Source organism: Haemaphysalis longicornis, unplaced genomic scaffold (genome assembly GCF_048455015.1).
Source record: "Haemaphysalis longicornis isolate Haplotype H1 unplaced genomic scaffold, Haemaphysalis longicornis Haplotype H1 scaffold_10, whole genome shotgun sequence".
Taxonomy (NCBI): Eukaryota; Metazoa; Arthropoda; class Arachnida; order Ixodida; family Ixodidae; genus Haemaphysalis; species Haemaphysalis longicornis.
This window is the reverse complement of record NW_027526204.1, coordinates 149,626,396-149,643,176: the sequence shown is the minus strand read 5'-3', so window position 1 is coordinate 149,643,176 and position 16,781 is coordinate 149,626,396. Positions and strand designations below refer to the sequence as shown.

General features: G+C 48.9%; 1 protein-coding gene across 1 annotated transcript in view; it reads left to right on the top strand.

Annotated features, from left to right (window-relative positions):
* The first annotated feature begins 9,564 nt into the window (after positions 1–9,564).
* The window catches only part of LOC144158002 (sodium-dependent proline transporter-like), a 28,397-nt gene continuing 21,180 nt past the window's right edge, over positions 9,565–16,781 (top strand). The window contains exons 1-2 of the mRNA XM_077688696.1: positions 9,565–9,740; positions 11,238–11,407. Coding sequence (XP_077544822.1) covers positions 9,573–9,740; positions 11,238–11,407 — 338 coding nt within the window. The 5' untranslated portion in view covers positions 9,565–9,572. The remainder of the gene's footprint in view (positions 9,741–11,237; positions 11,408–16,781) is intronic.

Below are 16,781 nucleotides of genomic sequence, written 5' to 3'. Positions count from 1 at the left end.
GTTTACTGAATCAGAGTGCCTGCCACCCTGGAAAACCGGGAAAACCGGGAATTCTCAGGGATTTTGAATATTCTGGAAAAACTCGGGGAAAACTCATGGAATTTGTGCTTCTATCAGGGAAAATTTGCTGTACTTTATAAAGAAAGCGAAATTCACTGTAATGCTGGCTGAAGTAACAGCAAGTCAAAAGTGGACAGCCCTCCGGAGCCGTCGCTGATGGCGCCGTCTGAAGTTGTCAGTGAGAACTCGCTTCATACAGCTTGCTAGTAACCCCCCTCCCTACTCCCTGTACGCTCCCCTTGTGTTCTAGTGTTTCCCAGACTCCCGGAAGGTGGAAGAAAGCGTTGCGTGCCGCGATAGCTTGTTGCGGCAGCGCAAGGGAGTCTACAGGGGAAGGGGCAACAGTAGCTCTCAATCCTATGCTGGAACACCTGGCACCGTCTACTGTGGTTTCTAGTTAGTTGACGCACATTGCGAATCTTTGAGTTGTGAATCTGGCGTAATAATAAAATCACATTTCTTTTAATTTTCAACTTCAAAAGTTTGCAGCTGTGTTCAAAATACATCTTTTTTTAAGTGTCGAATATAGACATTGTACCCTGTCTTAAGAGTTACTTTTAACTGCAAGCCAGCACTATATTCCACTGCGTTGAAAGACAGACTGTGCTTCAGCTCCGCTGCGTGCCAAAAGAACTTTACGAGGAGTCACCATAGCGGGGTGTAGTTGAGGTGTTTGATTTCCAATGTGAATCCCAAATAAACTGTTCCCGCTCATCCTGCGCAACGCTTTGATGCTAGAAGTACGGCGGTGTTTAAGGGCACTTAACGTGAGGGTGTTTAAGATGCAGGTGTCCCTCACCCAAATCAAAAACTCTTTGAGGCAGTGAAATACAGTGCTGAGGCATCGAGTGCAAGCTGAGGACATGGCAGTATGGTTTTACCATTTCTTTGGATATTTCATTCATTGTGAATTTCACTACCACTCTGTTATGTTTTTTTTTTAAATGAGATAAAAGTTACTGGTTAGGATTCAAACTTTATTATGTCACATTTTGTTCTGTAAGGTGCTTTTTAGAGGGTGACAGCAACTGGTGAAGTGGTGTCGGCCCGTGTTGACATAAAACAGTTCTGTGTCACTCAGGGAAAATGTGGGAAACTTAGAGAACTTGATAATGCCAACTTGGTAGACACCCTGTGAATGCATGCAGCGATGGATAACCACATCGGCTAATTCTCAAAACCGTGTAATTTTTGCGGTAGTCTGTTTAATTAAGCAAACGTGTTCAGAAATCCTAGAAAAAGATGTGGGCTGATTTGCATTGGAGGTATGTTAGTGACGCCCGTCACTTGCGGAGAAACTTCGAACGTGCACGAAGGAAGCGTACGTGGTAATAATCGCTTGACTCATGCAGTCAGGTCCACAAGACACCCGGCCAGACATGGGGTAGGACAATGGCCTGAAAGACTACGTGGAAGACAGCATCAGCTGCAGAGACAAGGGTACAGCTTACAACAAAGACCTTTTCACAGTCTTCTTTGGTTTCCAGTCTGCATGTCTAACAATGCAGTTTTGCATCTTTCACTGCGAGCCCTGGTCACGGGAGTGTCCGTGAGTTTTCCATGCACTGAATACTTGTGCGCGCTAAGGTCTACCAAAGCCTTTATTTAGTGACGCTAGGTCTACCCACTGGGCAAGTAATCAAAACTTAAGTTTTCCATCGCCAGGGCTCGAATTTGGGCCGTGCTGTACCCGTAGGGAGAATCGTAGCATCACACTGCAATTCGAATCTTCATTACCTACACCTGCGGAGTTTTTGAAAATTTTTTATGCCGGGGTCCACCAAGATCTGACGTCATATTCGTCACGAAAATGTCATCGCCAGAAAAACTGATTGACGCAGCGGCACCAGGACTCGAGCCACGACCTCTTTCGCTGCAACGGGAGGTACGAAACGCGCTCCCGACTGCGCTATGAGCAGTAGGACAGCAAACGCACCTTATAACCTTCCTTTCAGATGGTGCTGCCATCTAGGAAAGGCGAAGCAAGTAGTGCATCATGACGCTAATGAGCGCCGGCAGTTGGCGCCTCGATGCCAGCGCCTACATGTATGGGGGACGCGCAGCGTAAGCTGCGGAGAAACCAACTTGCGGATGTCGCGCTCGTGACACAATCCGCTGCTCCTTTCGCTGCAATGGATCGTGTGTTCACCAAACGATTCGCTGAAAATCCGTTTGGTTTTGTTCGCACGTACGGTTTGCGAGCGCCTGTGGTTTCAGTCAGATTTGGGCAATGCTCCGACGCGTGCAATCTAGTGTGTAACGTTGATGCGTCTAACGGTGCCATACCGACGAAATCTAAAGCGACGTGCAAGTTCATATCGATGCACAATAAACATTCAAATGCTCCTGTGAAGGCACATTTCACTTTCGTGTTTTACCGGTTCCCATGGAAGAGGGAGCAACCATATTTTTATGTACAAGTGTGCAGACAGAAAGGGATGTAGTCAAATTAAGGAAGATCGATCGGCTGTTGTGATTGAGCTATGATCCAATGAAACGATGGCTCGTGGTAGAGGGCACGTGTCAAACGATGATCTATACCAAGCAAAAGCAAGATGTACAATATGTACACTTTATTTACACTACATATTTAAGACTCTCAAGGCTCATGATCGCATAAAAGAGGTCGGGCAAGGCCCGCGTCAAGCGGGGCTCGCCGATCTATCCTCCTCCCCCTTTCTGTCAGTCCAAAACATCAAACACCTCGGTTTTACCACCAAAACCCCGCCCACAACAGGGACGTCAAAATTTGAGAGTGAGGATGGCTCATTCATTAGCCCACACGGCCACTGATTGGCCAGTTACAAACAAAGCTAGGTGGGTTCAAAATAGTCACGTTACCCACCTTTCACACATACAGAAACCCGGAGGTATCCTGACTAAAAGCAAACCTAGCACCGGCCATCGGTTGTCGGGCGGCATAATGGGGGATTTTTGAGCCAAATGTGAGCCCCATACGTTGTACGGATAATTTGTAAAAAAAAAAAAAAATGAAGATATGGCCTTTCTCAGCCGATAAGCGCGACGCCGCAGCGAGCCGATCGCGGCTGACGCAACGGCGAGGCGCCCCCTGATTCGCCCGATCGTCGGCCGCCGGCAACGTCACTGCCATTGGCTTCCGGCTGCTCTTCCTCCTTCCTGCGCTATCCCGAGGCAAGCGGGTCCGCAGCGATTGACGCGTGCCTAGGCGCAGGAATGTAGCTAGCGCAGAACGGAAGTCGAGCGCCGCGATGTCACATGGCTATTCCTAGTGTTTCCAGCTGCTTTGAAAGCAGCAGAGAGGGAGGAGGAATCGATCGGCAAGGGGGGAGAGGTGCACTAAATTTCTTCTGGCGCAGCTAATACTGAATGTAGAACAACAATTCCAACGGCACTGCATCGCTATTTGCGGGGAGCGCGACCACGAGCGGCGCTGCGAAGCGCGCCTCCGTGACGTCGGCTTAGGGATTCTCGTATTTGTCGTCTGCTTCAATCGGGCTCGCTCTCCCTGCAGCTTCTTTGCGCTCGGTTGACGTCAATGATTGTCCGCGCCAGACTTCGCGTGTGCGTAACTTTTTATCATGATGATAGCCTTAAAATCGCATACACTAGCTCAAAGCGTGATTTAAAGTATAGTTTTTGATGCCTCTACGGAAGAAACATTGACGGCGTCACCCCGTTCCTTGCGAAGCCGGTGCTGTGTGGAGCTCGAAGAGTCGGAGCTAGGCGTCAGCTTCTGTATTAGGCATTTTTTCGAGCCAGCTGCTAGTAACCGACAACAGAGAGAATACAAGACCAAAACAAATTCCCGGCCTTTGGAGCTGTCGGCTTTGGCAGAAGGCGCGGTTATCATATGTAAGGTAAACCAGTTTTTGCAACCTTGCCGTTCGAAAGTATTGTATCACATCAATTTACGTTGTCATGGCACGAAAGTGTGTCGCCATGCACTATAGGCTGCAGAAACTGTAGGTTTAGTTCCAAATAACCCACTGTGTGTATAGCTAGGCGCGTGCTGGTTTCATACCACGCTTCTAACCAGCATGGAGATATATTGAGCAAAACGAGCAACGTCTACGGCAAATATACGGTAACACTATGTTTGCTCAGTCCTGGACGGATATTTCGGTACATTTTCCACAGCCAAATCTTCCCAATATTCAAGTATGCGTTATAGGAAAACTGCACTCAAGAGAGGGAGGGGGAGGAGGAGGAGGAAACTTTACTTAACAATAAAATCGACGTGGTTAGTGGGTGATGGCTGCTCAGATTAACAGTAATTTTCCTCAATTCATAGAATGCCATCCCAAATAGACCAGGGTTTGTTCTTTAAACCTGGAAGTGCTGGAAAACAATGAAAAGCATTTTATAAATATTCATCCGTTTCGATTTTTCTAATATGCGGGCGTATAGTATTTATTGCGTTCGTTGGCGAGTATATCAAGCCCTCAACACCGCAATCACATTATAATTGTTCGGGTTGATAGACAATTCGTTATGATAACGATGGTTGCGATAGAAATACTGAGCACAAAAGCCGCCTTCGAGTACTGTCGTTGTTTTGGGTGCGATCGCGATGGCGTAGCACAAACCTTCTCATTGTATTTGGATGTGAATAAACAACGCACGCTGTGGATATGCACCTCCTTGAACGCAGAAGTGGATATGCACCTCCTTGAAAGAATGTGTGCCATACAGCCTGCAAAAAATACACACACGATCTTTGTGAGCCTCCCAAACATCTCCAAATTTAAACCTATACTCGGTTACAACTCAAGAACGGCACCACTTCGTGTAGTGTATCACTCCGCCAAAGCGCCGGACCCGTGACGTCAGTGCGCGCGCGTTTTGAAAGGGGTTTGCTATGAATGCGTGATATCGTCTTTTTTGTCTCACGCAGTTTGTTTGTCGTCACTGGAGTCGTTTATAAGCATAATAAGTAAAAAAATCACGGGAACGGCTCACGCCATGTTCAAAATATTCCCAGTAACGCCTTGTGCCGCGCGGAGAAACATCCGGCTACGGTGATAAGGCACAGTGGCAACTTCAGGTGCCGTTCTTAAGTTGTCACCGAGTATAGTAATAGGACGTTTGTGACGGTGCAGAAAAATCAATGCGTTGGGCACACACACACACAAAAAAAACATTCATTTGATACCAGTCAACAACAATGAAAGAAAAGGAAGACATCTGCTTTACTTTCTGCTGTGCCATGCGCGCGTAGGGGCCCGCTGCTTGGTACGTAGCATGAGGCTGTTGTCGCCATAAGAGCATCTCAAAAGTACGGTAGGGAAGCCTACGCATTTTGAACACTTATCGAGGAGCTCTGAGCGCTGACCCTCGCGAATAAGCTCGAAAGGAAGAGTTACACACAATCTTCTCACCGATGCTCTGAAGAAAGTTGTTCTCGCTCTTTTCGTGCGTTGCAAGCTTGTAGGGTATACAGCTTGAAATTATTCAGATGTGTCAGATAGTGGCGAAAATCACTGAAAATAACTGAATTACTATAAATGCGTTTTTTAATGCACTAGAGCATCAAAGGGGGCGATTTCTAGCACAGGCACTGCTGCCCTTTGCAAGCGGAGGGTAGCAGACGACAGCGGCGCGAGTCCCTACCGACGTCAGAGCCGACGTCAAACATCTCACCGCCAATATTGTTGCTGCGCGACAATACAGGCATTTTCTAACTTTTACAAAAGGCTTTTCTGGGTCCCTTTAAAGTATTGTCCATACCGTGCGCGCCTATAATTGTGCCCCACGCCGCCAAAATTCCTTTCCTTTGTGAACACGTGGAGCGCATAACAAAACCTGGTCGCCTACCCATTGACGCATCCCAGCCGCATAGTCGCCAGGGTCAGACGTACGAACGGAAACTTCTCCCACTAGCTTTGAGCAGTGCAACTGTTGTAGACAGAACGTCTGGTGCCCTAGCTCTTCCTATGTTTGACGACTGACTTCCAGCTGCCGTCCGCTTCGGGGAATTCTCATGGCGGTAATCGCAGTCGTTAAAATGTCAACGGTCCCCTGCGCCGGTTGCCCAAATGAACTAGAGAAAAGCCTCCAAAAGCTTACATCGCTTTTAATTATTGTGAGGTGACCGTCGGGTGAACACAATAGCGCGGCGAACAAAAAAGATTGGCTCCAATCCACGATGTGAAGGTGGTAAATGACGCCCGCAACAATTGCCCATACTACGTCATTTACATTCACACACGTGGCTCTACAAAGAGGGAAACGATAGATTGTGCCGGCCGTTACTTGTAATTCACGGGTGCGGCTTCCCGAACGCAGCAGCAGCGTCTGCCACGGCCGTGCTAGAGCGGCGGACGCCGCCGCTGTAGCTCGGCCGTGAGTCGGGAGAGAGAAAACAGAGGAACGCCTTTCGAAGGGTGAGGCAGCGGAACCTAGCCACCCTGATGTGATAGCTTGGGGCTACACCACCGCGCGACGCAAGTGCAGACACCGAAATAATTCGACATGTGAGCTTAGTCATTCCAATAACTCGCCGTATCTGTACGCATCAACTTCTTGAACATCATCGCCATCATCTTCATCCCGTCATCAACTGGCGTAGCAAGTTAGGCATTTTAGCCCAGCTAACATCGCCAGACTTCATTAAAGATCGCTCTCTCTCTCTCTCTCTCTCCAATTTATACCGATTTAAACTAGTTAGTTTAGTAAATTTGAGAATTGAGAGATAGCTGAGGGAACTTTTATAATCGCTATTTATCAGAACCAGTTGCTACTTTCGCCTTTTGTAATACCTCTTAAAACACAACCCAATTGGTATTCACCAATTTAGAAAACGGAGTCCCATTCGTGGCAAGCAGTGCGCAGAAGGTAGCGTTTCTCTAGCGCTACCTTCTTTAATGATGTCTGTATGTGGTCTCTACATTTTGTTTTCCCGCCCTGCATACGAATCGTTAACGTATGTTTGCCGTACGACCACTTAATTCCGTCGGGTGCGGGTTACCCTGGAGGTGCTGCCGAACAAGTTAATCAAGCCTTGCGAAGGCAGCGCTCAATGGACGTGAAACTGCGCCAAAACAGGCCCAAAAGAGCCGTCGCTAAAGCACACGACAAAGCCGTACCGCCGACTCCACCGCCGGCGAGCAGGCACTTCCGCGCGGGGAACGCTGGGTAATTATGCTGATGATGATTGCTATTGGTTTCCTCTTTGTAGCGGGGTGATGACGTGTAATGTTACCTATCGTCGCGCCATCTACACTGTGCTCCGGGAGCGAAATAAACCGCCCTCGCCTTCCCCATCCGTGTTCGGAGTTTCTGGTCCCGCATGCCACGACGGAAGCGTTGCCACGACGGAAGCGTTGGCTGGTAGAGGTAGAAAGCTTTGCTTTAAAAACGAAGCCATCGGCCCGAAACCATTTTTTAGAATCGCTGTTTATTCAGTTTGTCTTTCTTTTTACTCCAGCAATCTAAAAAGTAGGTCGCCCACTGTAATTAATTTCTGCCGTCTTGGCCGGTCACTTCAAGGGTATGTGCCATCGCACCAAGCCCACCAAGCAGCCCATACAACCGCCCTCACGGCTGTTCTGTCCTCCGACGCTTCCATCCGATTCTGTCCCATTTAGATATCGATCCCGTACTTCGACAGTGTTGTCATGTCTTTCGACGTCAAGAGCGAAAGGTCTCCGTACTTCTACTGGCGCAGTCGGCTCCACTTCTACGCCGCGGCGTACTCTTGCACGTCAGGCCTAACCAACTTCAACTGGTTTCCCTACGCCATTTACAGGGGCGGCAGAGGTGTGTGTGTCTTTCCCCCTTGCGTTGCTCTTGTTACCGTTTTATTCATTGCAGCGTCACATCCAATGTGCAGGCTCCTTCCTGGTCATCTACGCCACTGTGATGATCGTGCTCATCGTTCCCATGCTTCACTTGGAAACCATTGTGGGCCAATTCACCCACTCGGGAAGCAGAGGGGCCCTCGAGTGCTCGCCGGCGTTCGCTGGTAAGGAAGCCGATAATTCCCCTCTGTTTTGAAAAGAAGTTTAGTTTTTTGTTTTTTTTTTTGGGGGGGGGGGGGGGCAAAAACTTTACCCTTCCCTGCTAAAGATAGTTGAGACAAACGCGAAAGCTTTTTCACCAAGTGCAGCTTTCCCGCTCATGGCAGTCTTTTCAACAGTGATTACTCTGTAGTTATTTAGCGAAATGTAAAGTTCTTTTGCGCAGCTAAACTTCGGAGTGAAAAATAGTGTCAAGTCTCGCACATGGCGCGACTGGGTTCCTGAGCCATCGAAACTGTCCCATAGAAATGCATGGAGAGCAAGATTTGACAGCGAATTACACACAAAATATTCAGAATCCTGGAAAGCTCTTTTCGTGTTTTTATACTCACGTTGACTTCTTGCTGCTGTATGCCAAATATCACTTCCCTGAAGCGGTTTTGCTAGGTTCCTGAGAAGTCGGAATTTTGAGCGAGAAAGCTGGGTATGCATCAAAACTGCGTCAAAAGTGCGTCGAAACCATCGCTAAAAAAATCAAGTGCGTCCAATCAACCGTCAAACCTCAAAGCCCCAAATCGCAAACGTAAAACCAACCCATGCGACGATTTTTCTCGCACTAAGTGAACGCCTCTACGAACCATCTAAATGTATTGCTTCATGATCAGTCCGTGTATTGTCTTATCCACAACCGTTCCTTTGTCGTGATTTTCAAGTAACCGTTTTCCACAACGTAAGTCCGGTTTCCCGTACGCGCCGTGTGCCTAGAGTTCTTATCAGGGGCGGTATTCTCGAGTTTTGTCCCTTTTACGTCCCTTTCAGAAGTGTCCCTTTTGGCAAGCCATGATTGGCTAGAAGCAAACAACCGGAAGTGACGTAACACAAGCTCGGCAAACCTACTGCCAACGCTCACTGCTTAACCGGAAGTACGTCACAAGGAAGGGGCGTAAAAGGGACGTTTTCAAAAAGGACAGTTACGAGAATACCGCCCCAGAGCTATTCGGTCGACCAACCGGTCCAGGGGGAATGCATTACTTCTCTGACAAGACGCCATCGGTCCCACTAACAAAGCTTTCGCTAAAAAAAAAAAAACTCCCTTTAAAAACCACGTAACGTATGCCACTTCAAATACACGCCATCAGGGCAGCCATAATCGCTGTCCAATATCACGCACGACTGAAAACACCGGGCCAAATAGCTTAAAGGGACCAAGCAAGAGAAATGGCATGAGAGACCATAAGAATTTTTCGCAGCGCCGTGCCACGGAAGCTGCTGTTGCTAGGCCGCAAATAAGTACACATTAATAATCAATAAGAAACAAAAATCAAATATTAACGCTATAATTACAACAATTTATGGAAAACTCGATCCAGTGTCCCTTTATAGGCCTTTTTAGGTGCTGTGGCACCCTCTCTTGACTTCTTCCGGTATCAGTTCCAGGCTGATACTTAAACTAATCAATAGAGGGCGCCACAGCTGCTATGGCGAGTCAGTGCTCCGCAATTCGACACCTTTCACGCGGAGGGGTACTGCTTTAACTTTATTCGTGTCCGTCGCGCAGGTCTGAGCTACACGATGGCCTACTTCCACGTTGTGACCGCCGCGACCGGGGCACTGAGCCTGTCGTACGCCTTAATCTATCTCGTCAATAGCGGCACGCAGCCGCTGCCGTGGTCGACGTGCGGGTGGCCTCCCGAGCTGGAGAACGCCAGCTCCTCCTGCTACGTTATCGAGGCTGACGGGGTGAGGCGGCGTCAGCTTCATTCAGAGCCTTTCAGAGACCTGAAAGAGGAAAGCACTGGGAGGGAGAGGGGATTTCGTCCATGTCCGCAGATTTGGCTTCATAGAGCAGTCGCCTCTTGGAAGCCACCTGCGACAGGATTGCGCCCAAATTTTTCAATTTTAAGTGCGAATGCACTTTATAAGCGCCCCAAACCTTCCACGGCCGGCGGCGGCGGCGGCGTCCGCAGTCCTCCTCTCTATATAAAAAAAAACAGCATCCGGCGCCAGGTGTCGATCCGAGGACTTTGCGGCCGCAGCGCGACGCTCTACCGCCACGGACGCGACGCTGATATCAGTGTTAGTAACGCGCCTTATATCTTTAACGCATTCAAACTACGTCGTCAGCGGCGTGCGTTGGCGACTCAGCGGCGTTATAGCGGCTTGATAACTGCGTGGTGTACACGTGATACTACAAACCCGATGGAAGAGATGGAAGAAAAGGCGGCGAGGCGGTGGGCTGCGGGGGCCGAGCGCAAGCGCCGCAAGCGGGCCGACAACCGTGCATTCGCACTTTCACATTCTCCCCCTCGGGGAAATGCGGGGGAATTTTTTTTAAACGTCGCATTTTGTGTGTCGCAGTATATTTAGTCGAACTACATAGAAATAGTGTTTTCACGAGGTCCAAATTTTCACCGCTGTTATCCTTAAACCGGATTTGGGTTCTTAAATATTCTTCTTCAATAATCTTCCCCTCCCTCCCATCTTTAGGTATCATTTTTATACCAAGGAGTGGTCGGGCATCCGCGTCGGGCATCAAAGAGCGGGCCTTGGGAATGCTCCAGCCTTGATTTGCTTTGGCAGGTTCCGGGGTTAGTCCAAGAAGGGTCGCGTGTTCTTTTATAGCAAAAGCATTAGTTCATGTAGCATCCATGGCACACTTGGTCTTGCCATCGTCTTGAAGGGCTCCTGGAGCGATGTTTGGGCTGGTGTCTTGCCTGTCCAGGCACGCGCACGTCAACGGCATCCGCCCCTTGTACGGAAATGGGGAGGGAGAGCATGCACGCATAAGCAAGCTTTGCGCGCTCAGTGACATTGACGTGGCTGTACACGGCTGCTGGCTGCAACGCAGTGGGTTCGGCCTTCCTTGTGGTTCAACATTACCCAAGCATGCTAATTACGCAATTAGCATTAGGCGATCAGCAAAATTTGTCGCCGCTGAATGTGATCTTTGCTTGGCCATGCCGATGGAGGTGAGTTGAGTGAAAAATAAGAAGAAAGAATAAAAATAAGCGGTGGTGATGATAATAAGAGGACGCATGCCTGTTCTGCAATGGGACATTCATGCTTTTACAATTAACACGGCATAAGAAGTCCTCGCGATACTTTCTATCGCGTATGCGAACGCTTTGCGAACGATCGATTGATTCGATCGATTGACTGAGCCGTCTATTATCACGCGATGTCAACACGCAGTTGTGCGCGTGCGCGGTGTTCATGAAGTTTTCGCCGGCGACGCAGCCCCGCACGTGCAAGCAGGTGCACCGAAGCCTGGGGCTTCGCTTCGAGGCTCGCGATGAACGCGAGGGCGTCCCTGTGGTGCTCGGCGATCGCGTGGTGCTCGTTCCCAGAGAGCAGATCGACCAGAACTGCACGCCCCGCACGATCAACGCGGTCAGGCGCTACCACCGGTGAGTCCTATAGTGCTGCAACTCAGCCAAGGTCACCTATCCCCGATCAGATGTGATCAGCGAAATTCCCGAGGCAATATAATTTTTATCAGAATTCCGGGAGTTCTTTTCAAACCTGTGTATTTTCGTGTATGAGCGCAACGGTGGGGACTGGAGTTTATATTCCATTTCATTCACAACGAATTTCTTGGGCTCTACTTCAGCACTACCTTAGCTATCACGCGTGATATGGCACATACGCTGCCATATCGCGCATATGGCATATACGCTGCCGTGTTCGCCTATTGTTGGCCTTCCCTTTTATTCCCTCCCAGAACATGGTATGCTGTGCAATGCATTTCGTTAAGGAATACCTCCGCCTTGTATGTTACACATGTGAAGGGGGCTGTGCCGCGCAAGGGCTCAAAATCTGGGGAAGCCTGCCTACTCTCACCATTCCCTTTCTTACGCCGTTTTAAAGCAAACCTTTCCACTTCCAGCAAACGGTTCTTTCGTGGCGTGCGCTACAAGATACTCCCAATGCGGCTGAGGAGCGGGAGGGTGGTTTTCACTCATGGAGCACAGTGTAGATGGAGCGCGGAATGGTTACCCAGCGTGTCCCGCGCGCAGGTGCCTTCTCACATCGGCGGGCGCGTCGGCAGGACGGCTCTGTCGTCTGCTTTAGCGACGGTTGTTTTGCGCCTCTTTTGGCGCACCTTCGCGCCCATTGCGCGCTTTTTTCACATGACTTGATTAACTTGTTCGACAGCACCTCCTGGGTACCCGGACTCGAGAAAATAAGTGGTCGTACGGCAAAGATGCGTTAAGGAGTGGTTTGCAGAGAAAGAAAACCAAATGTAGAGACCACATACAGACCACATCTGGCCGCTAGAGAAACGCTATCTTTTGCGCACTGCTTTCCACGAATGGGACTCCGTTTTCTAAATTGATGAATACCATTTTCGTTATGCACAAAAGGAAAAGGCGGAAGAAACAACCGGTGCAGATAAATAGCAATTTTGAAAGTTCCCTCAGCTTTTTCGTAATTCGCAAACTTACTAAACTAATTAGTTAAAATCCGAAAAAAATATGCATTGCTACCATCAGATGCCGAATTGTTTCGGTGTCTGCGCTTGTGTCGCGCAGTGGCGTAGCCCCGAGCTAGCACATTAGGATGTCTAGGTTCCGCTGTCTCACCATCCGAAAGACCCGCGTCTCCTTTTTCTTTCTGCCGACGCACGACCGCGGAACAGCGGTGGCATCCGCCACTCTGGCTGCTGCGGTCGGGACTCCGCCACCGCGAAATCCAGGTAACAGGCTGGCAGAATCTCTGGTTTCACTGTTTGTAGAGCCACGTGTGTGAATTGAAGTAACGTGGCATGGGAAATTGTTGTGGTTGTCGTTTAAAGCTTCGCTTTCGAGCCTCCTTCACAGAGTGGATTGTAGCCAATTTTTTAAGCACGCTTTGCTTGATTATGATAGGAACCTCGATGGCCTTTGAAGCGTGCTCTGCCGCAATAGGACCGCAATTGAGGAGAAGCCTGCCAACGACTGGAACCCCTTGAGCCACGCAATGAGTCGCTTCCGGACAGCCTGCCTTCTTACCTTACCTCTTCTAACACTGTCTTAAAAGCATGCTCTGCCCCACAAGGAATACACTTTCGGTTAACCCTACCAACTAATAGCATCCCTCCTAACTCAGCTAATAGCATGCTGTTCCGCAAAATGACTATAGGTTTTGAAGAGACCACCAACTACAAGCATTTCTTTTTGGTGAGGTCCTGTGGTAAATGTATGAGGAGAACATCGAACAAGGGCATCGTGATGTGAGGTTTTAAATCTTTTTTTGTGTGTTACGTAAATCTAAAAACTGAACTCTGTCTGTCTGCTACTGGAATCAGCCAGAAATCTTAGTGGTGATCCCCCCATTACGGAGTTACCGACGTACTAGGGGTAAATGGGCCAGTGATTTGTGAGTAGAGAAGCAGAGGGAACAGTGGAGATTCAGAGCTTTGAGGAAAGGGGTTAGAGAAATGATAAAATAAAAAAAAAAGTGTAGTTGAGCACTGAGAACAAAATGGCTGCGGCTTAGCTGAGCTTTTCGGGATATGGCAAGCGAAAGCTTGACTTAGATTGGTTGTCTGGAATCCACGTGTCAAAAATTTTATCTAGTTGTAATTATTAAACTATTCATACAAAGGATACCTTTGTTTTCATTTTTAGTCCCGCTTCTGGCGATTTCCGAGCCGAACGCCTCGCCGTGCGATATCCGCTGGGTGGTCCGGCGCTGCTTTACGACGACGGCTCAGAGCCTCCAGCACCCGCGCCACGTTCAGAGAAGACTGCCGGCCTCGCTCTCATTCATGACCAAGCTCGCATGCATGCTGCGAGTCACATGGTGGGCCGCGAACCAACTGCGGAGAGCGCATGTGCAAAGCCGGCAGTGGCGGCACCGGCGGCGAATGCGGCCGACGGCAGAGCTGGGCCCAGCTTATCACGTGATGCGTCGCCAAGGATACGGTGCAGTTGCGATCAAATGAAGGTCAAATTTACCGTGACGGCGAAACTGCTCCAGGAAATTGGTGAAGCTTTGCTTGAATGGTGAAAAGTAAAGTAGGAGCACGAATATTGCACAGATTGGGAGGATGGGTGGATTAGTACTGGAATTGGCAATGGTAATGGGGTTAGAAAAGGGTGAGAAAGAGGGAAAAGAAGTGGTGCGTTGTGGTGAAGTGAACGAGGGCGAAATATAAAGAAGGACAAAAAAGAGCGAAAAGACGAATAAAGTGAAACGGAAGGAGGGGAGGTGAATTCTATAACAAATACGAATACGCTTACTTACTTTCATGCCGCTGCGGGCCATGAACAGCCACGAGTGAGGCTGAAACACCGACAAGGAAGGATACACACCTTAGATATTATTTTTAACAACGATGATATTTATTACCCAAAGACATAGAAGAATGGCTAACAATGATTGAGCATCTATTTGGATATACTTCCTTAACGATAAAGTGGCTTGGTCTAAAACTTTGGTGCCGCCAAGGCCGTGTTCATATCTACACTGACAACAGACTTGAACCTAGTCAATCCTGAAAGGAAACCTTGGTGGCTTTTACTCGTGCCACTTGTGGCCCATTTGTATACACGATCTCGTTTGTTCCCTATTACAATACAGATGTGCCTGTTTCTCAGCTCGCTCGGGAAACTGTTGTAATGAGTGTATTTGCATATACTTTATTGTTGCTCAAGTTCACATGATAGTTAGTGTCAGTGACATTCCCTCTACAGTGTTGCAGGAGTACTGACGCAAAATATTGAAGGCGAGATAACTTGGGCGATAGGTTGGTGTGAGCACATATATATCATCTGCAAAATATCAGGGGCAGATGCACCCTAGAATATCTTTAAAATCAACTTAAAAGTGTGCGCAACACAACCAACCAGCCAGCTGAGGTCCTCCAGAGGTCGACATCTACTTGGATGTGGGGTAAATAGACAACCTCCAAACACCTCACGAGTTTGTGTTGGCAGCTTCCGCACTGCCGGCGTTTCTGGCCGGCTCGCCGCTGCGATTGGAGGTCGGTGCTTTTGCTCTTGAGCTACAAACAATGCAATCGTTGGCGCCGGATGTGCCGGAATTTCGTTGGCTCATCGAGCAGCTGGCCGCAACCTAAGTTCTACAGCGATTACAGGCACTCTTTTTTATTGCTTTTTTTACTCTGCATGCGAAAACGTGCCGGGCACGCGACAGGTGCACTGAGGGAGCCGCGGCCTAGCCCCGGCCGCGATGTGGCGCGAGCAGGTGCAGGTAGCTCGAGTGATAGCTTGTTACCGCTCCGCTAAATGGCACTCATGGCCCAAACGAGGATGGAGGTACGAGGAAGGAGGTAATGATGGGATGGCAAACTACCTTAAAAATAGTCATCTTCACCGCTTACGAGAGCGGCAATGGAATAACCGCCGCAGAGTTAAGCCTAACATCTATATGCGGACCTGAAGGCATACCGGCCGGCTGCGTCGCGCGCGCGTCTCCACACCCACTGTCTCGGGCATCGCGTGTCGTTCTCTAGCCGCGAAGCAATTTGCTCTCGTGGCGCCTGAATCACGTCCACGGTCGCTTTTTAATTAAGCGTCTGACATCAGTACGTGGGAGCATTAGCAGAAACTACCGTCGACACGGAATCAACAGTGGTACGGCAGCTGTGCTCTGAGACATCCGTCCGCCAGTCATGTGGACAGCTTTGTTTACACGAAATCCAACCTTTCACGGCACCCGCTGAAACCGAAACTGTGACTTGCCGCATTAAAAAGTCTCTAAACAACCGTCGCGTGCTCAATGAAATGAGGTTTCCGCACGGGATAAATAGATCATTAGCTACTTATCGCAAACACAACAACAACAACAACAACAACAAGGTGTAAAATTTTTGTGTCAGTGCCCTTCTAAGTCTCTCTCGGGGAAGCGTTCCCAACAGCTCGAATATTTGTACTGTTGCTCCAAGTGTGGCTGACCCATTTTGTCCTTTACTTAAAACAATCTGCTGGAAGTCAGTCAGCGTGCTCTTTTAAGAGAAAGCGTTCTTACTGCGAACAATGGAGCTCTGTCAATAAAGTGAATGCATTTCCCCAAAGATCGACTGGTCGATCGAAAAGGTCTGATATCTCTGGACCCATGGCGCGTACGTGGAACTGGGCTTACATTGAGTCAAAACGGCTATTTGAAAATTGCTTTAGGGGGACCCGTTTGTTAACATTCCTACGGAACTTCTGACTTCATGACGCACGCGCTTAAAAACAATCGTGGACGAATACAAAAAGTATTACAAATACATACAAATGTTGACAACGGCCTAGTTTGCCTATTTTAGTACACTGTACTTCTGTACTGAAAAAAATACACAAAACCCTAACTTGCTTAAAGGGACCCTGCAACACTTACCATCTACTACTCGGAATCTATTGTAAGGTAAAGTCTATTGTCGCACCAATCTCCTCCCGCAAGAATTATGAAAATCCGTTATCACCGAAGCGACCCGCGATGAGAAATCGCGCATAATTGTTCCCTCTCAACTCGACCGCGGACAACGCGACGAAAGCTGTGCGCTCTCTCCCGGAGAGGGGGGCGGCTCGCGGCGGCTTCTTTTCCCCTTTTCTCCGAAGCGTGGAGGGGTCTATTCCCGGTTCGGTGCCCAAAAAGGCAGGCACGGCTGCCTGCTCGCAAGCGCGCGCTCAGGCTGGTAGGGCGTTTTTGAAGCAATAAACGTTTTTTGGCATGTGATCTGGCCGAAAGGGGAGTATTAAATTCGTCACTCAAACTCCACGTGCACTCATAACACAAAAGAAACGTCAAAACTGCGTACAGGCTCAGGCATAGAAGAGATTGGTACACAGC